Source organism: Equus quagga, chromosome 17, assembly GCF_021613505.1.
Source record: "Equus quagga isolate Etosha38 chromosome 17, UCLA_HA_Equagga_1.0, whole genome shotgun sequence".
NCBI classification, from domain to species: Eukaryota; Metazoa; Chordata; class Mammalia; order Perissodactyla; family Equidae; genus Equus; species Equus quagga.
Genome location: NC_060283.1, coordinates 51,204,514 through 51,226,472, shown reverse-complemented (window position 1 = coordinate 51,226,472; position 21,959 = coordinate 51,204,514). Strand labels below are relative to the sequence as shown.

Below are 21,959 nucleotides of genomic sequence, written 5' to 3'. Positions count from 1 at the left end.
CAAGCGAGCGTGCGCGCCTGCGGGGTCTCCTGGGAAGAGTAGTTCCCCTGGGTCCGCTCCGCGGGCTTCTGGGAGATGTAGTTTGTGCTCTGTAGGCAGGACGGAAGGAGCGGGGGAGGCCCCTTACGCAAACTACAATTCCCGGCGGGGAGCGCGGTGAAGGGGGGGTGGGATCTGAACATGGCGGCGGTGGTAGCTGCTACGGCGCTGAAGGGCCGGGGGGCGAGAAATGCCCGCGTCCTCCGGGGTAAGGAGAGGGACCCGGGGGAGGGCAGGACTGCAGAGGATCCCCTTTCTTCCACATCCTGCCCGGCGATAACAGGAGGTCAGGGCGGTCGATTCCTGCCCGCCCTGCTCTGCAGGATCTTAAAGAGTCTGGGGGCTCTCTAGAGGTCACCCCGTCCATCCCCGTGCCTTGGGGTTACACGACATCTCTGGGGTCTTGCTGCGAGAGGGAGCCCCAAGGAAGCCTTTTAGACTTCCGCGCTCCAGGTGTTTCACACTCACCGCAGTGCAGAGGAAAGAGCCCCGGGCTTCTGGAGGCTTGGGTTCTAGCCCCGGATAATGAGCAGTTTGACCTTGGGCGAAGCAGTTCGTCTCTCGGGGCTTCAGTCTCCTCTTCTATAAAATGAGAGGATGGAGTAGACTACCTTTAAGCTCCCTTCCAGTGCTAACATTCTGCAGTTTGAAAACCTTTTCTCGGATTTCCTTCCTACGTCTCATGTGAGCCCCACTGCGGTCCTTCACATCCTGTCGTCTGAGGAGATGAAGAGCAGCGAAGCTCGCTCCCCTGGCACCGGGTGATGAGCCCGCAGTGACGTGGAAGTGGCTTCAAAAGGTGCCACCTCGAGGGCGATTTTCCCATTTCCCTTCGGCTTCTCCGTGGCTCTTGTTACTCCAAACTGCAGTCACTTCCCTTCCTCAGATGGCAGCCGCTCCTCCCCGGGCTTGCTTTTCGTCCTCTCTTACTGACCTTCCTTCCCTCCCTCCACAGGGATTCTCTCAGGAGCCACAGCTAACAAGGCTTCCCAGAACAGGACCCGGGCCCTGCAAAGCCACAGCTCCCCGGAATGCAAGGAGGAGCCTGAGTCCCTATCCCCCGAGCTGGAATACATTCCCAGAAGAAGGGGCAGGAACCCCATGAAAGCTGTGGGACTGGCATGGTAAGTTTTAACTAACCCTTTGCCCACCGATGGGGAGTGGCACGAGGGGAGGGCTGGGCCCAGAAACTGCTGCGAGCTGAATCCAAGGTTGTGGGGACAGCGTTGTTGGGTGCAAGGACTAAAATCTCAGAGGATGGGGCAGGGGAGGTGGGAAAGTGTGTGGAACTGGAGAGAAAGTGCATTTTCTGTGGAGTAAGCTGAGTTAATCTAACTTGGATCCCTGGCTTCGTTCTCTTTTGGGAGCTTGGAGTGAGACCCATTTGAGATCTTTAATTGAGATAATTGATTGAGATCATGCAAGATTATATTAGTTTTATCGTAGCATCTAGAGGGTGTTCAGTACATTGTTATTTGAATCTGACTATGACCTTAATACGTATTAATGATCACTGTTAAAGGGAAAGGAGGTGGACATTAACAGTTTTTTCCAGCACCTGAGGTGTGCCAGTACTTTATGGTGTAATGTTTTAGTCTTTCTGAGATAAATGATTACATCCCCATTTCACAGAAGAGGGAACTGAGGCTCAGAACTGGGATTCTCACCAGCTCTTGTGACTCCATGCCCTTTCGCCCACAGCAAGGTGCCTCCCAAGTAGTGGTTACTCAGATTAAGAAGGGGAGTCTGGGAGGGGGTGTGGGCAGTTTAGGCAGAGGGAACCTTCTCCAAGACTTGGAGAGGGAAAGAGAATGGGCTGTCTATGCAGTCAGTGTGGCAGGATTGCCCGGGCTCATGTTGAGGAGCGGCAGGCTATATGGGAAAGGAACAAAGAGGTGGGCAGAGACCCAACCACACTGGGCTTTTGGGGCTGTGCCTAGGAGTTTGGCCTCGGCCGTGAAGTACTGGAGAGCTGTTACAGGCTTCCGAGCAGGGCAGCGGCAGGATCTGATTTGCGTGGGGCCCTCCAGCAGCCAGCGCGGAGGCTGAATAGACACGAGAGGTATTGCAGTGTTCACGCGATGGATGAAGTTGGAGTGAGATTCCCCCAGCTCCTCTGGCTCAGGCTTGGCCCCTCCCCAAACCCCGTGCACATCTCCCCACCCCTAGGGCCATCGGCTTCCCCTGTGGTATCCTCCTCTTCATCCTCACCAAGCGGGAAGTGGACAAGGACCGTTTGAAGCAGATGAAGGCTCGGCAGAACATGCGGGCATCCAACACGGGCGAGTATGAGAGCCAGAGGTTCAGGGCCTCCTCCAAGCCTACCCCGTCTCCTGATGCTGGGTCCGGGGTGCAGGCCTGAGGAACACTGCAGCCCTCTCCTAGACTGTGTTGACTGTGGTCTCCAGACTGTGGGGTCCCTTGGCTTTGGCCATGATTCTGGTCCTTGCCTCTGAAGTCCACCAGAGGGCGCGTGAAGCCCAGGCTGCTGCCAGCACCTGCCCGTCCCCTCCAGACAAGCCAGCCAAAGGCAAATAAAGTTGAGTGTCTGAGTGGAAAGGCACCAGGAGTGGGTTTGTGAATCCCTTGGGATGGGAGGGGCAGGGTGGGGTTGGTTACTCATGTGTGCTCCCTCTCACAGAAGCCCTCAGTGTTCTTGGCTGGATAGTTGGGGCAACCACAGAGACTTAAGCACAGAAGCCGAGGCTCAGGCCCTGGGGAGCAAGCCCTCAGAGGTGCCGGCCAGGAGGGTGGGGTCCCACTCAGTCTCGAACAAATAATAAAGAGAATCATTGAGGGTTTGGAGGGAAAAAAACACTATTCCTCTTGGCTGAATCCAAATGATTCATCCTCTCTGGGCCTCAGTTTCCTTGTTTGTAAGAGAGACTGGACCAGTGATTTCTAAGGCAGGGGTTCTAAACCTGAACCTGTGGGCCAGCTTCCCCGCCATATGCAAACTAGTTTGTACACATCCAGCCTTGTGGGAAGAGAGCTCAGAGCTCTGGTGTGCTCCTGTAAAGGGTCCCTGATGCAGAACAGGTCACGTGCTCTGCTCGGAGCGGGTACTGTAGGGTTGAGCCTTCCCCAGCCTGTTGCCTCCATCACCAGCAAGTGCTGGGGCAAAGCGTGTTAGGTTACCTTGGAAAGGGTGAAAGACACCAGGCCAGAACACAGAGGGAGGAAGTGGATGCTTTGGCCAGGGCCAGACCAATCCTCCTGGAGCTGACAGCTTAAAGTGAAGAAAACCAGAACCAAACAGGGCTTTAATTTCTAAACAGAAGACTTTATTACTTTTCTAGTTATGTCCTTTGTGTGATATATTAGGACCAAGTACTTACTAGAGAAGTCCTAATTATATACCATGGGCTGACCTGGGTTCCACCCCGACCCGACAGAGTGACCCTTGTCCACTTCCCCATTCCAGCTTCAGGCACTTGGTGTCACAGAGAAAGCAACAGCTGGCTCAAGTCCACCCTCCCCCAGTGCGTGTTAGGAGCAGACTGAGAGGGCAAGTGTCCTTTCACTCAGGGCCCTCCCCGGCTTAGCAGAGGAAAGAACACAGAAGTTTCCATGACCACCACCGTAGGCTTGCATATCCTTCAGACTGGGTGGGGGACCCCAAGGCATTTTCTCTGCCCCCACCCCAGTCCCCCTTCACCCTGGTTGCTTCCTGGCCACACTCATGATCCTACAGACCACCCCAGCTCCTGATCTTTGCCCCTTACTTTCTGCTCTGAGTAGCCTGAGCACAGGAAGCAAGAGGTCCCCAGAGCAGAGACCTCAGAAGCACCAGGGAGGCCCCAGGCGGCTGTGAAAGATGGGGACCAGGGGCTGCAAAGGGCCTGCTGTCGCCATCATCACCACAAGCCATGAGGAAGCGCAGGCCACATGCTGCTCCAACTGGTCCCTGTGCTTGACTCTGCTCACTCTCTTCCTCCCCGACCCCTAACCCAGATAAACAGTATACACATGCAGTCGAAAGAGGGGTTGAAGCAGGGGACCCCCGGGCACAGATCTCTTCTACCTTCCTGAGTTGGAAGGTGCCGACACTTGCCAAAGCAGTACAGGATAATGGCCTATGAGTCCAGGCAGCTGGGGACAAAGTTCGCTGGCTTTCTTGGGGGTTGAGGGAGGAAACAGCTCCAGCTATAGAGCCCAGAGCCTGGGGCAGAGGTGGTAGGGGCCACCTCATCACCTTGATGTCACTTCTACCTCTCATAGTCTCTTTTAGCTATAGGATAGGCTCTTTTCATCCCTCCCTCTCCAGCCCCAGCCGTGCCATACAGTGAGTGGAGGGAGAAGGCACATCTTCAGCCTGGTCCCTGCCAAGTCCACCAAGGGCGAGACTTAGCCCCCAGTTTTTCCGGCCCCGCTAGGTACCTACACATCCACAGCCAGAGCGGCCAGCCATGCCAGGACAGAAAGGAAATTGGGCGTATTGCTTGAGAGGAAGGAAAGGGGTCTGAGGCCCAGGGCCCAGCCCTCTGGGGAAGGGGACGCCCAAGGCGGGGTGGAACCGGGGGTCCTCAGTTGCGATTCCCCACCAGCTGCAGCACAAAGGTGAAGATGTAGATGATGTCCGTGTAGATCTGCAGGGCGCCAGTGATGTAGTCCTCCGGGCTGATGGTGTGGCTCCGGTTCCCCAGGACCAGCTGCGTGTCGTAAGCCAGGAACTGCAGGGACAGGGGCGCCACAAGTGAGGGCCCAGGGGCTCAGTGGCTAGAGCCCGATTCTGGTCAGCAGCTCCGCCCGGGGAGCCTCCGTGCCCTGTGGTGTGCCTAGGGGCCACGTTAACGAAGAGCACAGCACGCGGTCTCCACTCTCCAGCGGTTCCAGTTAGGAGAGACAGACACACCGTCTCTACAGTACGGCCTGCTGAGTGTCCTAAGGCAGGAGGTGTGAACGAGATGGTGGGAATGCCCAGAAAATCAGTGGAACCTCCTGACAGTGGGGAGAGGGAAGGGCAGCTGTGGCCCCCCTCCCTTCCCCCCAAGCAGCCAAAATTCATGCTCCATCTACCCAGTTCCTCCCCTCCAGCCCCTCAGCCCCCATCCTAGAGGGGCAGGGCCTTACTCACCAAGGTGAAGCAAATGGCCCCCAGAGCAGCATAGACCATGTGAAGCCAGTAAATCTGGGGAGAGGACAGGGAGGGCGTTAGAAATCTTAGCAAAGCACAGACCGAGGCAGGCCCTCAGGACCAGCTCCCCCTGGAATTCTGGCATCTGAGTGGGGAGATCACAAAGCTAGCTACGAGAGGCCTACTTCTGCCTTCCAGATCCTGGAAGAAATTAAGAATGGTGACATACGTGGCAGAGAAAACAGAGGCTGTCCTCTAGTGACCATACAAAACCAGTCTCCACGGTTAGTTAAGGTACAGAAGTGTCCACTCTACTTCAGGACAAAGGAGGTGGTGGAACTCTAGCTCTGGGAGGGGTGGCCCCGGGCACTACTGGGGGAAGAGCCTTATCTCCTGTCCCATAGCCATGGTCAACATTCAACAGAGGGCTCCTGCGGCCCAGCCAGGGAGGGACCGACTAAAGAAGAGGGCTGGGAGGGAAGCCCCGACCACCCGGATGAAGATCAGAACCAGGGAGCAGCCCAGCTCAGTAGCCCTCCAGTGCCTCCACAGAAGGGCAAGGCCAGCCCGTGGTCAAGTGGGCAGGCGGCCCCCTGTTCCTATGCTTCCCCTTCCAGTCGGTGCTCCCCTCCCTGCCAGGAGACTGCCCTCATCCCAGGGACCTCACGCTCCCCCCTGGAGAGGAGGAGAAATGAAACTGGAATGAAACAGCAGTTGGATACAGTGATCCTGAAGGTCCTTCTATCCAAGCTATCTCCTCGGTCCTCTGGGTTCCACTCCGGGTCTGCCTGCAGAACCTGGTCTCAGCTGTCAGACAGAGCTCATCCCTCCTCCCCATAGAATTCCATGATGCTGTCCAGGGCCTCAGGTGCCATGACTCCCAGGGCCTCTGTCTCCAAAGAGACACTAGACCCAAAGGACGGCGCTTCGGCATTGGCGTCTTTGCTAGCTAGTTGAGAGGTTCTGGAAACCAGAGCCCACCCAGAGGCCTGTGGGGCCTGCTACAGCTCATTACACAGACAGTCTCCTCTGAGCATGGGGTTCACCGACTGCAGCTCTCCCGGGACACTCACATATTTGAAGGACAGCACAATGGCAGTGACAATCCCAGTCACCATCATCACAATTCCCAGGACACAGAAGAGGCCTGTGCATGAGGTGAAGTCCACCTGCCAGGAAGGGAGAAGGAGGCACCTGTCACATGAGTGCCACAGCTAGCAGCCCAGCCAGACTGGCCCTGCCTCCCCCCACCAGAGAGGGCCAGCGCTGCCTGATGGGGGCATGGGAGTGACCGTGACATTCCAAGGACAGACACAGGAAGCAGTTTTGTTGCTGTAGCCATGAAGAGAAGGGGATTAGGGTGTCTAAGGGAATGCCCCGCATAGGGCTCTGGGCCCTCCCAGGGCTCCTCAAGGGCCCACCAAAGGGCCAGGTCTGTACAAAAGCAGGTTGGGGTGCCAGGGAGACCGTGCAGCTCTCACCTTGGTCTGGAAGCAGAAGACGGTGACTGAGATGGACACCACGGCAGTGATGATCATCGCAATGATGACGGCTTTGGTTTCATACACACTGTGGGGAAGGAGCGAGGAGAGGCCTGAGGCATGAGCCCCCATGATGACTTCAGAGCCCCACTTCCAGAAGGACCCCATACAGATGACTCCAGCCCAGGGATGTCCCACTCCCTAGAATACACACTTCCCAAGAGTGTAGTGCTTTGTCCCTGAACGTACCTGGAAATGGTGCCTGTCATGAAGCCCAGGGCAAGAGTCTGCGGGAAGGACAGAGAGGAGAGGGAGACACTTGAGCAGGAAGGCGGGGCTGAGAGGCACGGCCAGGGTGGACTGCCAGAGCGGGGGTAAATGTGACAGGTGGAGAGGTGGCCCCCAAGGAGACGAGGGGCAGGGCTCAGGATGAGGTGGGAGCGAGCCAGGGACATCTCCCACAGTGGGGTCCCCATCCTTCCCTAGGGCCAGCCCTCCCTCACACCGTCTCCACACCCTCCCTCGACCCTTCTGGACTTACAAAGATGGTCAGCAGAATAATGTTCCATGGGAAACGGCGTCTGAAGGGAAAGAAACCAGGATTGAGTGACTTGGGCCAGCCAGGCATCAGAGACTCCTTTAGCAGAAGGAACCTAGAGACTTAGGCGTTGATTTGGAGAAGAGGCTGTCACGGCCTTGGGTACCTGGTCAGGTGTTCTATGCAGGGGCAGCAGGGAGCAATGGGACAGACCTGGGCTGTGGAGCCACAAAGACCTGGATTCGTCTGCAGCTCTTACACTAACTACCTCTGTGGCCATGAGAAAGTTACTCAGCCTCTCTGAGCCGTGGAGTCTTCCTGTTGGTTCAGTGGTTAAAATGCTACATATCTCGCAGGGCTGCTGTAAGAATAATAGCTGCATAGCTAACAGCTCCCACACATGTGCAGTACTTTGTGCACACCTGAACATCGTCATCACTGCTTGTAAGGCTCTGCCCACCTGCTAGAAGGAACCCCCTTTCTTCCCTAAATACTCCGCCCCTTCCTGTCCCCCACCACCCCTTCTCATTCTCTAAGTCTCTGGGACTCACCTGGGTCCCTGGCAGCAGGCAAGGGTCAGGTAGGTGACCAAGAAGACAGCACTGGGGAGAAAGAGATGGGGAAGTCACCCACAGGCCCTACCTAGCGGCCCTCCGCAGGCCGGCAGGTTGGAGGCCCCCAGAGCTGTGGAGAAGTCAGGGGGAGTGACCCCACAGGCCAGGATGCCCCCAGCCTGGGCCGATCTGCAGTAGGCATGCTGCCACCAGTTCCCACTGCCTGCTCCAGGGCCATGTGATGCTGGTGCTCCTCACTTGGTCACACCCACCCCTGCTTCCCAGCACAGCTGGCAAGCTGGAGGGCCCGTCTCAAAAAGTATTTTGAACATACTTTTTTTTTTGCTCCCCAAAGCCCCAGTGCATGGTTGTATATCCCAGTGATAAGTCCTTCTAGTTCTTCTGTGTGAGCCGCCACAGCATGGCAACTGACGGACGGGTGGTGTGATTCCACAACTAGGAAGCGAACCCAGGCCGATGAAACGGTGAGCGCCAAACTTTAACCACTAGGCCATCAGGGCTGGCTCTCAAAAAGTATTTTGATCCCTGGACTGAGCAAAGCTGCTCAGTTGTCACCCCTCCTCTCCATGCCCCAAGCAGAAAGGAGCCCAGACTCACTAGGATATGTAGTAGACGAACAGGTTTTTCCTCACGAACTCGCCGACCGGCCTCCTGTGGAGCAGGAGAGGACAAGAGAGGAGTCACACCACAGCCTGCCTGCCTCCCTGCTGAGTGCCAGGGACAGCCTGCTGCGCCATCTTCTCTAATCACCCGCATCCCAACTCCTCGTCCAGTCCCCAACTCACACTCCCAGCAGGTAACCCAGAGCCCCGGGCCTAGGACCCCAGAGCTGGCAGGAGTGGGGCAGAGAGGCCTAGGGACTCACACGAAGGTGAAGATAGCAATGATGGCCACCGTGATGAGCAGCTGGATGGAGATGATGCTGTAGACCTGGAAGGCAGACAGCCGGGGGCAGCACGGGCCACCGTCCCACACCCCTGGCCTCTACCCAGACCCTGCCCCGTCCCCCTCCCCGGCCCTGTGTTCACAAGTGGGGAGGGGCTCCTTCTTCACTCTGAAGGATCTCCTCTGCATTCCCACTTGAAAGCCCTCCCCAGCTGCCTCTTGACCGAGAAGCCACCCCCAAGTGAGGAGTCTGGCTCAGACACGACACACCCCTCAGGGCTGACCCCCGCCTCCAGCTGCTCCTTGACATCTCCCGTGCCCACCCGACACCCGGCCTCTCGGCACTCCATCACTGCACTGCCCCGCGTCTGCAGCAGGACAGCTGGCAGCTGTCGGGTCCCTGTGTCCTCTGAGCAGGGCGCTGTGCAGCCTAAGACAAGGATGGGGACTACCAACGAGTGTGGTCATTTCTGGCTTCAAGTTGCTTACAGTCTAACAGGAGAAAGAAGTTTGTGGAGGGCAGAACACTGTCAGAGCCTGTGTAGATCTCCCCAGATTGAATCTGTGCCCCCAAAACCTGGTCAAGGAAGAGAGGAGCAAAAGGCGGGCAAGGGGCCAGCCCAGTGGTGCAGCGGTTAAGTTCTCATGTTCCGCTTCAGCGACCCGGGGTTTGCCAGTTCCCATCCTAGGTGTGGACATGGCACCACTTGTCAAGCCATGCTGTGGCAGGCATCCCACATATAAAGTAGAGGAAGATGGGCACGGATGTTAGCTCAGGGCCAGTCTTCCTCAGCAAAAAAAAAAAAAAAAAAGAGGAGGATTGGCAGCAGACGTTAGCTCAGGGCTAATCTTCCTCAAAAAAATAAATAAAAATAAAAACAAAAGGAGGGCGAGCCCGTGTCAGAGGAGCTGGGGCCTCGAGGAAAGTGCAGGGCCAGAGAGCCTGGGAGGCAGCAGCGTTTGCAATGGAAATGAGCCCCCCCTTCCCACCATCTGAGGGGCCCAGGGACCCCTGCCTCCCAGCCCATGTCTCACCTTTCGGATGAAGGCGTGTCGGACTTTCCTGTCATCCCACTCTCCAGCCCCGAAGCTGTCACTCACTGCTCTCTCCTCCCGGTCGTAGCCCCCGCCTGGGACGGATCACGTATGACCAACTGAGGACCTGGGACATACGGCCTCAACCCCAAAGCCCCCATGACATTTTCGCAAACAAAGTCTCAGGTCTCTCCAGCCAAAAGACAAGTGATAGAATTCAGGATTCCTCGCCCAAGCCGGGTCCTCTAGAATGTCCCCAGAGTGACCCAGAGCTGGCCCGGGCACCAGATGGAGCCAAGGGCCCCTGTCATGAGGGGGCTTAGGCCTGAGCCGTTCCATCAGCACGAATTTATTGAGGGCTCCTGGGTGCTCTGGGGTCTGAACACACATGGTCCTGCCGTCGGGGTCGCAGTCTAGTAAGGAAGCCAGACAGGCACAGGGCTTGGAGTACTGGCCAGAGGAGCTGGCGAGGTCAGAGCGGGGAAGTCAGGGATGAAAGGCCAGGAAAAGGACGGTGGAAACAGCGCATGCATGTGGAGGGTGAGAACAGGGTGTGAGGCCTGATCATCAGGCCTCTGGGGGCCGGAGCCAACACGAGGACTCAGGGCAGACAGGTATGTCAGGGGTACACATGTGCAGGACGGGGCCAGCCATACACGTGACTGATTCATGATCTTCACACCAGAACACGCATGCCTAGAGACCTGGCTGAGCTCCGGGATTCCAGAGATGCTTCAGGGGCTCAAAACGTTCCTTGAATGCCTCCTGGGAACTGCTTTCAAAATCCGCATATGAGCCACTCAGGAAAAATCTCACTGCCTTCGAACCTCATCTCATTTCTTAACAAACAGAGGGTTAACCTCCATGATGTTTATCAAACATCCAAATGACGGCTAGATGGTTACAAAAATCAGATATTACCGGGGCCGGCCTGGTGGCATAACGGTTAAGTTTGCACACTCCACTTCAGTGGCCCGGATCCCGGGCACAGACCTAGCACCACTTATCAAGCCATGCTGTGGTGGAGTCCCACATATAAAGTAGAGAAAGATGGGCACGGATGTTAGCTCAGGGGCAATCTTCCTCAAAAAAAATCAGATATTACCACAAAGGATGAGGATCTGTCAGCACCGAGAATATTCTGAAAAAAGAAAAAAACTGCTTCTGGCTCAAGCCACTTCCTAAGGAAGAAATAAGTCTGGGTAAGGTGGCAACTGCAAGTTTGGAAGCGGAAATGGCCTCCTAAGGTCGCCACTCCAAAGTAATTCATTACTTCACCCACCACTTTCTCATCTGATGTGGAGTTCTGGGGTGTGTCTTATGGACTCGGTCTTCTTGCTGAATAAGGGGGCTAGCAGGTGGTTTGGGGGGCTCGGTGCTGAGCGAAAGAGTAGGGAGGTGACAAAGATGAGGAAACAGAAGGAGAGATTGAAAGGGAAGGTAGAGAAAGAGATTAACGGGAATTTGGAAAGGAGGTGGCCTCATGTGCTCACGTGCTGCCTCCTACCCCCCCACCCCCAGCAACCCTTCAGGGACTCACCATAGTTCATGGGCATCGGGTGGATGGGGGGCATGGGCTGTGGGTAGCCAGCAGGGTGACCATAGCCAGGCTGTGGGTAGGGAGGGTAGGCGGGGTACCCACCGGGCTGCCCGTAGCCCCCCTGGGGAGGAGGGCCAGGGTACAGGGGGTTGCGGTCCTCATATGGAGGGGGAGCACTGGGGGTAGACATGGCTGCTCAAGGGCTGAGGGGAGACCCCAGCTGCTGGACCTGAAATGGGAGACAAGAAAAGCAATCATGAGTGTCCAGGCCCAGCTCACTCAGCCCAGGGCAGGCTGTCTCCATGGAGAGGAGACCCTCACATTTCTCTCTCCATCGCACATGTCGTTCTCTGCCCACAGGCTACCCTCCCACCGCCGTCGCCCCACCAGCTCAGCACCTGCCCCCACCTCCATGCCAGCTTCCTGTGCGCAGCCCTCCTTGCTGTGTCACTGCCTGCCTTAGGAAAGCAGGAGGGGGCACCTAGTGCAGGAGGCCAGAGCACTCACTGGGCAGCAGTGGTGTGACAGACAAGAACCAGGGGCCCTGGGGACCCCATGCTCACAGGGCCCTGGGGCCCTGTGCTCATTAAAGACAGGCTTCCAGTGACCAGGGGAGAAGCCCAATGGCCCCAGCAACGCCTCCCAGTGAGTCGCATGGCCAACTGGGACCCATGGAAGGAGTCAGCCCAGCCCCTAGGGCAGCTGGCAGGAGCAGGAGCGCCAGGCCTGAAAAGCAGAGCTGGGAGGAGCCACAGCCATGGGGGGCAGGGGGGACAACAAAGGCTGGCCCCAGGGCTGGAGCTGCCAGGCCGGGAGGAGGAGAGCCCCTGGATAGTGGCAGGCTGAAGTCAGGGGCCGCTGGTGAGGCCTCGGGCTGGGGGCTGGGAGACTACACAGAGGGCAGGCCTGAGACAGGACTTTCTGGTTCTTCAGTCACAGCTGGGGCTCGGGAGACAGGCGTGGGGCGGCCTGTGGCTGTCACCACTCTCTGCATGGCCTTGCCAGGCAGCAGATAGAGCATGCAGGGCCCTGAAGCCCCAGGGTCCCCGTGATCCCTGCCTGTGCCCCTGTACCCCCAGGGGCCATAGCTAGAGGGGAGGAGGGAGCCCTGAGGAATTAGTCAGTCCCTTCTCTGCGGCAGGAGCCCCACAGCCGGGGGTGGGCTGAGGAACAGGGAGCAAGGAAGCAGAAACAGAGATCAGATTCCCTAAAAGCTCAGGTCAGATGAGGGAACCAAGGCCCAGAACAGTGCAGTGACTCCCCAGGGTCCCAGGTTAATAGCACAGCCAGAATCGAGGCCTTCAGGGTGCTGGGTGTGTGTCCTCTAGATCACGCTGTGTTCTTCATGCCTCTTCTGCCAAATAAGTGTCCTCCGGGCCCTGTGTTCCCCTCCACGGAGGCAGAGATGGGGGCTTGGGAAGGGCTAAGGAGCCAGTCCCTGGAAGGTCCCTATGTCTGGTAGGGCCGAGCCATGACAGAGTCTGGGCCCCTGAGAGCACCTCCCAAGGGGTGGAGTTTTAGGGCCCCACAGGGAGGAAGCACCCAGGCCCAGTCAGCAGGCATCCTGCGAGCCTCTGCTCGAAGGAGGGGAGAACCGGCTTGTCTCTTAGGGCAGCTGCGCAGTTCAGGGAGCAAAGCGCTGCCTCGGCTCTTCTCTCTTTCCACAGCTGGGATCATCCAGAGGGGAAGGTGGCAGGGAGGGTGGGGACGAGCAATGGAATACCGGGCCAGGCCTCTAAATGGGTTACTTTGAGGAAATCTGCTCTGCATCTTCCCAGAGTAAACAGACGACAGCAAGAACGCATCAGGCCAAAAACGAGACAGACCTTCCTCACAGAGAGGGTGTAACACAGCAAACCAGGGCGACAAAAGCGGGGTCGTGGGCAAGGGCCTGCAGAGTCGGGCAGGGTGCCCTGAGGGAATCAGGGAGCAAAACCAAAAACTGGGTGGTGTTTGTTTAAGAAACAGATATTAACTGTTTGTGAAAATGTTTGGGGCTTAGGTAAGGGTAGGAAAATTAGTTATAATACGTGGATCTCCTTAATAGACTTCTAAAAAAGCAGGAAGAGAAACTGGGTTCTCCTCCCCTGAGGCCAGGGCCTCTTCTCCCTACACAGGTCTCCCCGTGCCCTCCAAAAACCCCCTTTAACTCCACCAGAGGCAGGTTACATTCGGAGTAGGGTTATCTGTCATCATTCCTGTCATCTCGGCACCCCAGGCCTATCTGACATCCACCATCTGGGTGGTGGTACAAAGGTGAACAGGCTGAACATGGCCCCAGAGACACCGGCAGGAAAGGCCCCTGTGGTCAGAAGCCCCAGCTGGGCCACCACACAATGATGTCACCACAGCCTGGTCCTGTCGCCTCCTCAGGTGCCCCTCCGTGAAGTGAGGTGGAAGGGCCAGCTGGTCTCTGAGCTCATCTCCAGCTCTAAGAGACTGTAATCCTGAGACTTCCTGAGGAGCCTGGCTACTGGAGGGCCCGCCCTTTGCCTGGACAGCCGGTGGCCCCTCCCTCCTTCCTCTAAGCCAAACCCAACAAACCGGTCCCTCCCCACACCAGAGAGGCTACAGCCACAGCATGCAGGGTGAATCAGGGCAAAGACATCAGCCTTGGATGCACCACCAGGACTCCAGTGTTCCGGTCCAGCCCAGCGGGCCGCTGACTCACAGAGACTCCTTCTGACTTCCTTGCCCCTCCCTTTGACTCGGCTGGCCTCAGAGGAATTCACCAGTAGACCTGCCTTCTGGGAACAGAGCAGGTCACAGTCCAGTTCCCTGGGGCTCGGCCATCAGCCCATGCTCACCAGAGACTGGCACTGACCACTTCACCTCACTAGGCCTCAGCTTCCCCACCTGGAAAATGGGGTTAACATGATCATAGCACCCTCCACAGAGTTGTTGTGAAAAGTAAATGAGAAAACACAGAGTGCCTGGTACAGTGCCCGAGCCCTGATAAACAGTAAAGGTTGGCTATTTTTAGTCATTACTTCACCAAATCCTTACAATAGCCCAACAGTGGAGAGAACGTCATTATTCCCATTCACAGATGAAGCAACAGAGGCTTAGAAGAATTAAGCCACTTGCCCACGGTTCCCTGGCCAGGGGGTCACGAGGTCAAGACTTGAGCTGCCTGACCCCAGAGCCGTGCTCTTGTGTTTTTTTTAAGTTAATTTTTATTGAGTTTATGGTTACAATCTTGTGAAATTTCAGTTGTACATCATTGTCTGTCAGTCGTGTTGTAGGTGCACCCCCACCCCCTTTCCCCTGGTAGCCTCTAATCTGTTCTCTTTGTCCACATGTTTAAACTCCTCATATGAGTGGAGTCATACAGAGATTGTCCTTCTCAGTCTGCCAGAGCTGTGCTCTTACACCCCCTGCTCTGCCTGCTCACAGGCACCGTGTCTGTCCGCCTGCACACGGCTTCCCCTCCAAGACTTTCACAAGAACGTAAGGCTTACACAGCACACGCACGCCAAGCCACTCAGCCCGTCCACAATGCCCCCGCTTCCCCAACCCCGGGCAGCCGCCAGGAGGTGAAGAGGGACGTCAGAGCTGGAAGGAAACTCGCTCATCTGAGGCCAGCCAGCCCTTTGCTTTACTACAGACAGTACAGTGCAGGGGGCAGAGTGACCAACCCTTGTCACAAAGCTGGGCCTGGGGCCGGGACTCCATTCCAACTCTCTAGTGTAGACACCTGGGTGCAAGAGAGGGCGAGAGTGTCCAGGCTGGTCAGGGCAGTGGCTAAGCTCAGCCACCCACCTCCGAGCAAGGCCAGCTGGCCAGGAGCCTCAGGGCCAGGGCTCCCAGGCCACCGCCCGACCTACCTGAGGTCCCTGGCCACTTCCGCGTCATCAGGGCCTCCGCTAGGGATGAGGTTTAGGCTGGCATCTGCCTAGGGAGTGGGGAAAGGAGGAAGTGGGCAGTGTTTGCTTTCCACGCTATGACTAAAGGTGGGAGCTGGAGAAGAACGTAGAGTCGAAAGGGGAGGAGGAGGAGATCCAGAGGCAGAGTGAGGAGGGTTGATGCCCAAAGACTAGAAACCAGGAATCAGGTCCTCTGGGTTCCACTGGTAGCTTTGGGAGGGCTCGCAGTCTCCAGGGGCTAAAAAGGACGTTTAACGTTCCCACTGGAAGCTTGAATTTTCCTAAAACACAGTGTACATTCGGTTTCTACAGAACAACTCCAGCAGCAGGGAGCAGCTTGGGTTGTTAGAACTTTCTTCCTCACAAGACGCTCAGACTCGGCCCCATCCTTGCCCATTACAGATCTAAGTTTGCTCCCCATTCTCATGGCCCCCACCCCCATCAGGAAGGAGCCAGACCCTCTCCTTTCTCCCAAAGGACCCCCAGACCCAGCCATCACAGCAGCCAAGTGCGGGAGCTCAAACGCACGACTTGTTGGCTGTGGAGGTTTTCAGATGCAGCCTTGGGGGACATCTCAGTGTGGCCACCATGCTCGCAGCCAGCTGAGGCCCGGGCTCCAGCTCCCCAGGGAGACTCTGAAGGGTTAAGGCTCTGGCATCTGCAGAGGAGGCCTGAGCTACTGGGGTTACAGCAAGAGGGTGTGTGTGTTGGAGGGAGGGGCGGAGAGGAGCAGCTGACTGATCCAGGCAGCCTGCCCGCCTCCCTGCCAGGAGCCTCCCTGCCAGGAACGGATGCCCAGGGCCAGAGTGGAAAGAATAGCTCAGAGTGCGCATCTCAGGAAACCCCACCCAGCAGGCAGGAGCACGCAGGCGGGGCCCAGGCCTGCCTGACAGTCTCCTTACCTCCCCTTCCCTTCACCTCCCCAACTCCCCCAGCACTCCCCTCCCTGCCAAAAACACTTCCCCTCACCCCAGCACACAGCCACCAGGGCAAAGGAGAAAAAGATGCACCCAGAGTGTCTGGACAAGTCACCAGGCCTGAGGCACACCAACCAAGGGGCCCAGAATCAACTTAGCCTTCTGCCCGCCTGGTCTCTGGGATTAACAGGATGACACTGAAAGGATCTAGAAAGGATCTGGACTTTAGAAACCATCTGGTCAGCTGACAGACAAGGAAACCCCAGAGCCACGAAAGTTCCTGCCCCACCTGCGACAGGCCCTCCTGATCTTGGGTTTGGAACTTCCATCCCCAGCCCAGCCCACTGTCTGAGGACTCAGAGCGACCGACGCAAGCACACACATGCTGAGGCGGAGCCAGAAGCCACCCGTTCCCAGAGTTCTCTGTGCCCTCCGGCTCAGAAACAGATAAGGCTGCCAACCCGTGACTTCCCTTCCAGCCTCCCGGTCTCCAGCCAGGGTGGCCTCTCTCCAATCCAAGACTGAGGGGCGGCTCCAGTCTCCAAGGAAGGGGAGCCGCCCTGGAGAGCAGGGGAGGACCCAGGCACCCGCAGCTCCCCCATCGCCCTTCTCTGGGGGGTAGAGCTGTCATCAGAGTAGGTAACCTCAGAGACTCCAGCCGAGTCAGTGGTCAAACAGCCTGGGTGTGCAGATAAGGAAAGAGGAAGCCATTAACGGGGGCTAGATGCCACTTCAGAAACAGCCCCCTATCCACTGCCTTCTGTGTGTTCCATCTCCTCCTGCCTGGTCAGTGGAAGTTAGGACCGGAGAGGCAGACAGATAATTAACAACCCACAACGGAGAAGGGAGACAAACCTTCACTCCGGTGGGCAGGGAGGGAAGAGAACCACTTATGGTAGTAAGTACTGTGTACTTCCCACTGAGGACTAAGGCACGTCTGAAGTACTGTGTACTTCCCACTGAGGACTAAGGCACGTCTGAAGTACTGTGTACTTACAAGCAGGTCACCGAGACTCACAACGGCCCTGTGAGGTGCAAATTCGTATCCCCACTCCACAGATGAGAAAACTGAGATTCAGAGAAAACCAGGTCTCTGGTCCCAGAGCAGGTGAACAGCAGAGATGGGTCTGAACTCAGATCTGATGGCTGATCTTAACGGTCCTGCCCTCTGCTTTTACACCTGCCTGGAGCAGAAGTCCCCAAGGCACCTCCACGAGTCACCTGTGTGACCAGGCCAACACCTGGGGCGGGCCGCAGTAGCACAGACCTTTGTTGTTGATACCAATCCCCTGTCCCCTGCAGCAAGTCCAGCCAGGCCAGAGCCCTGGGCGAGGAGGCAGGGAGCTGAGTTCCTGTCCTGGCTCTGGTCCTGACTCCACCGTGTGCGGCACGGTAGGCCACTGCACATCTCTGGACTCAGTTTTCTCATCCGTAAAACAAATACCCTGAACCAAGCATCAAAGCCCACTCCACCCCTAACAGTCTCTGGTTCCGAATAAACAGCCAAACGGACCAGAACAGAAGGCTTCAGGACAGAACAACGTACTTCCTAAACAATCTACGCGGGGTCACTACCAGTGTGAAACTGGTCTGGAGGACTCTGCAGAGGGCAGAGGCACATGGCATGGGGGTGTTCTGGGCCTGGGAGTGGCCATAACTCCCTCTCCCCGCACACTGCCCCCATGTTGCCCTCTGGACCCTGTGGCCAGCATCTCCTGGGGCTCACTTAGCCCAGAGCTTGCAGAGACACAGGGGAACTCTGTAGAAAAGAAAGAGTACAAGGCAGGAAGTCAAGAGTCCTGGGTTCAAGTTCTAACTCTGCCACTAACTAGTTGTGGGAATCCAGGCAGATGACCTCCGTTGGCCTCCCTTTCCCCCAAACCAGCCCACACGGGGAAGGGAGGGGGGCTAGTTACCGGGAACCAGAGAGTAGAGAGCCAGCCAGGCTTTTCCCGGACTGCTCGAAGAACACTGCCCTGGAGATGCTAAGGGCCCTGAGAAACAGCCACAGCCCCTTTTGGAAATTCACAGGGCACAATGGCATATGAAGCCTCTTCGAGGTCTGGCGGGGAAAAGCCAACGCTTTCTTTAACCCAGGGCTCCTTCAGACTTCCTTAAGCCTGAAACCTTCTATCAGGGCACAACTAATTAATATCCTGTGGGACGCTGACCAGGCCACCTTTGTGTTACAGACAGACCCAACCCTGAGAATGATTCACGTCCTAACTCCTCATATCTTAAAACCCCTGTCCTTACACCCAGCCCCTCAGAGCAGTCACATCAAGTACCAGGCGTGCCCCTCACTCTCAGAGTTAGCTCGATGCCAGGGTCCTCTGGGAGGGTCGTTCCTCTCCTCTTACTCCCCCACCCCCAGCCCCCAGACAGCTACTATTAGCATCTCCACGCGGGATTGACTGCCAAGGGCTGGGGGACATCTCCAACCAGCACAGAACCAGGAGGCTGGCATCCCCTAACATCACCTTTATGTAATGGGACAAAACACAAATCATTAGATACAGGAAGAACGACTCATTCTCATCTTCCTCCCTGACCAGTGTTTTGAGCATCCTCCAGGCACCCCGCACTGTGGCCTCTGGCCGCCTGGATATCATTTCTACTTCAAAACAATACCCAAGTTTTGGCCTGGAATCCCAGAATCTTAGAGTTGGAAGATTCCATCAAGACCATCCCCGCCATGGCGTTCCCAACAGAATACTCCAGAAAGCCCACATCAGGGTTAACCAAATTGTTAGCAGAGGCCTTCTTCCCAGAATGCTGTATGAGCTTCCACCCCCTGGCCTTCCCAGTGGGGCCCTCTGAAGACACACAAGTGTGTGTCCCTTCTCTGGGGCTTCTGCTCTTTCTGAAGGGCCCAGGGTGAGAAGTTTTGAGGATGGAAGCACTCCGGCAGAAGCCCCGTACCCATGGGGGAGGCTGAGCTGAGGTGGCTATTACCTCAGCTCATGACATGAGCTTCTCCCCAGACTTCAGGTGTAACCCATCATTACCTCTCTGACTTGCTCATTTTTACAAGTGAGGCCCTGAGGTCATGGCACAAGACGACAGAGGAAGTCAGGGCCTTTAACCCTGTGTGTCCCCCACTTCTTTCTAAGTTACAAACTGGGTCTCTGTTTGGGTCTTGGTGACTGGAGAGACAGGCAGGTGAGGAGGAAGCATGGCTGCCCTTAGCCCCAGACCAAGCAGCCCCAAGGAAGCACCTGGCTCCCCTGCCACCACTGGCCAGGCCAAAGGCGCCAGCTTTGAAACCAAAACCCAGCGGTGAGATGAATATTTCAGAGCCCCAGAGAACTGGACACCTGAGGGACCTTCCGTGACATCTGGCTCTGACCCTGGCTCCCAGGCCTAGGCCAGCTTACCAGTCGTCCAGGTTCCTCAGTAGAACCCCACCCCCTGGGTACCACACAGAGGCCACCGCTGAGGGAGAGGGCAGGGAGACCCCCAGAGGACAAGAGCTGATGCAGAGCCCGCAGAGCAGGCCCAGGCCTCCCAGCCGCCTCCCTCCACTCGCCCTCGACGTGCCCTGCTTCTTCCCAGCCTCCAATGGTTTTCCCCTTTGCCGTTTTCCGGTTCGGTTTTCACTCTGACCCAATGAGGCGAGGAGAAAGACAGTACTTTCCTGTAGCTTTCCGAACCCGGCCCGGGACAATGGCTAGAAGCAGGGGCACTGAGGCAAAGTCATGGTGACAGCAGTGGCCACAGCCCCTCACCCAGGACGTGGGCTGCTCACTGCTTCCACCCTGTCTATGAGCTGGGACCCGTTCCCCCACTCACTGAAATACTCATTGACCTGTCTACACCAAGGCTGCCGCCAGGGCCTGCAGGGACAACTTGGGGCCGGCCCTGGGCCGCCTCCCCTCCCCCCAGCAGCTGAGCGCCCTGACTACCCTCATCACACGCACAGCTGGCCACTCTGGGGCTGGCACTCCGGACACGCCCTGCGACAGTCGCGCCAGAAAGAGGGACCTGACACCCTTAGATCCCGGCCCCCTCGCCGGGGCCCACAAACTGTTGCTCGGCTCTCAAGGCTAAACAGGCGCCGCTCGCTGGCCCCAGGAGCACCGGGAAAGCGAAACTCCAGAGGTGACGGCGACAGATCCCCATGTGGGCCGGCCCCCCGCGCACTCCCGGAAAGTTTGGGACCCCGGCCCAGCGCCGCCCAGCCCCTGCCCCGGCCCCGCCGGCCCCGGCCCCGGCCCCGGGCTTGCCTGGCCGCTGCGGACGGTGCGATCCGACTTCCTCCTGGCGGGGCGAGTCCGGCGCCGCCCGCGCGGGCCTGGGCTGGGCAGGGGCTCCGCGCCCCGCCCAGTCGCGCTGCCCCCGGGGGGCGGGGCCTCGGGGCGCCGCCAGGGGGCGCTGGGGGCCGCCGGTCCCGCCCGCTTGCGCCAGGTTCGCGCGCCTCCCAAGACCACGAGGACTTTCTATCATTTTCAGATTTAAAGCGAATATATGATCATTGATGGAAACTTACAAACCCCCAAAATACAGGAAGGAAATCACTTCTCTCCACCTCCTCCCGCCTCCCAGCGGGAAGCGTTTGCTTTTGGTGCTTCTTTGCCTTTATGTATTTTACTTGCTTTTCTAGAGTGGGGTCCTGTTGAATGATGTTTTGTTTATGGCTTTTCTTTTACTTAGTACTTTATCATGAACGTTTTTCTTGTCACTAAGTATTCTTCAAAAGCACAATTTTAATGTCGCAAAGTATTCTATCACATAGCTATACTGATTTATAAAATCAATCTCCTAACGGAGGACATTTATATTTTTACCCTTATTTTACTATTAGACATAAATCCATGATGAACTCCGTGACAATTCTATGCTTTTAAGCCAAATGTACTTTCAAGTGTAAAACTTCAAACGTTCAAACGTAGAGATGGAACTTAGAATCTCTGTCCGTAAGAACTGCAAGTTACTTCAACCAGGAAAGCACATGTTTCAGAGTCAGAAGTCCTGAATGGGATGCGACTACCAGTGCACAACGCTGGGGCGGGGCTTTGCGCCCACCATCTCAACCCTCACAGCTGCTAATGGAAGAATCTGCTAGTAGTTGCATGTACAGATGAGGAAATGGGTTCTAGGAAGTTTTGAAACACTGCTCATTTAGTAATCCAAAGTCCATGTTTTTTCCATTACGCCAAGGCTGCCAGGAGATGAATGGTTTTATTTAAGGTGCTTATCTCATGCTAATAGCCACAGATCAGCTGAGTGTCTTTCACAGCCTGTTGACACTTTTCCTTTTTGATGGTGGGGTGGAGGGGGGGTTGAGTTTGACTTGACAAAACACAGCTAAAAATGAATGCAGCTAGACAGCCTAGACAGCCTGAGCACCTCCTGATTCCAGACCCGTCCCTAAGCACCTACTCTTGGATTATTATCCCAGGCTCTGGTCCAGCTCTTTCCTAGAGCAAGATTTAGGAAGGAGGGGCCCGTGGACTTCTCTGGAAGCTTATTTGCATACTAAGCATGAATGAAAGCAGTGTGCTTCCTGGTAAGCATAGGAAACAAAGTTACCACTTAGATTGTATATTTCAGACCAATTAAAATAGGAATGTTTTTAAAATTGCCTCCCCCCCACACACACACACACACTCAGCTATGTATATTTGTATAGATAGATATAATTTAAGTAGGAGTTACTTAGGGGGAGTAGTGGACATTATGGTGGGCTAACTCCCCCAGCCACCCCAACCCTTCAATCTAAGTTCAGTTCCCAGGGGCCTGCAGACCCCATTTTAGGAAGTCCCCTCCCAAAGTGTGAGCTCACCAGCGAAAGCCCACGGGAGCAAGTATGCCTGTGCTCCGTTTCAGTCACCCCCTTGATCACAGAATAGAGCCTAGAGGAACCGCGAGGCCCTACAGCATCTGACCGGACCTACTGATGTCCCTTCATGCTCTCCACACTTGAGCTCCTCCAGGAAGCACCCTCCACTTTCTAGAAGTGCCAGAATGGTCTCCAAGGAGATTCATTTTCCAGACAGCAATTAC

The 21,959-nt window shown here is 56.5% G+C and overlaps 2 protein-coding genes across 3 annotated transcripts; one reads left to right on the top strand and one right to left on the bottom strand.

Moving 5' to 3' along the window:
• Positions 1–106: 106 nt before the first annotated feature.
• Positions 107–2,602, top strand: LOC124229379 (probable hydrolase PNKD). The gene is made up of 3 exons (XM_046644570.1): positions 107–247; positions 995–1,163; positions 2,209–2,602. The coding sequence occupies exons 1-3, from the start codon at positions 181–183 to the stop codon at positions 2,399–2,401; spliced, it is 429 nt and encodes a 142-aa protein (XP_046500526.1). The 5' UTR covers positions 107–180; the 3' UTR covers positions 2,402–2,602.
• Positions 2,603–3,301: 699 nt separating this feature from the next.
• Positions 3,302–20,308, bottom strand: TMBIM1 (transmembrane BAX inhibitor motif containing 1). 2 transcript variants are annotated; one of them, XM_046644568.1, is made up of 12 exons: positions 20,180–20,308; positions 11,171–11,399; positions 9,631–9,725; positions 8,576–8,640; positions 8,308–8,361; positions 7,687–7,737; positions 7,139–7,178; positions 6,847–6,884; positions 6,598–6,685; positions 6,190–6,285; positions 5,117–5,170; positions 3,302–4,712 (listed from the first exon to the last, which is right to left on the bottom strand). In XM_046644568.1, exons 2-12 carry the CDS (start codon positions 11,358–11,360, stop codon positions 4,566–4,568), a joined length of 918 nt encoding a protein of 305 aa, XP_046500524.1. In that variant the 5' UTR covers positions 11,361–11,399; positions 20,180–20,308; the 3' UTR covers positions 3,302–4,565. The 2 variants fall into 2 exon arrangements, with proteins under 2 accessions (XP_046500524.1, XP_046500525.1); XM_046644569.1 differs by lacking the exon at positions 20,180–20,308 and having other exon boundaries at positions 11,273–11,399.
• Between the last annotated feature and the right edge of the window lie 1,651 nt (positions 20,309–21,959).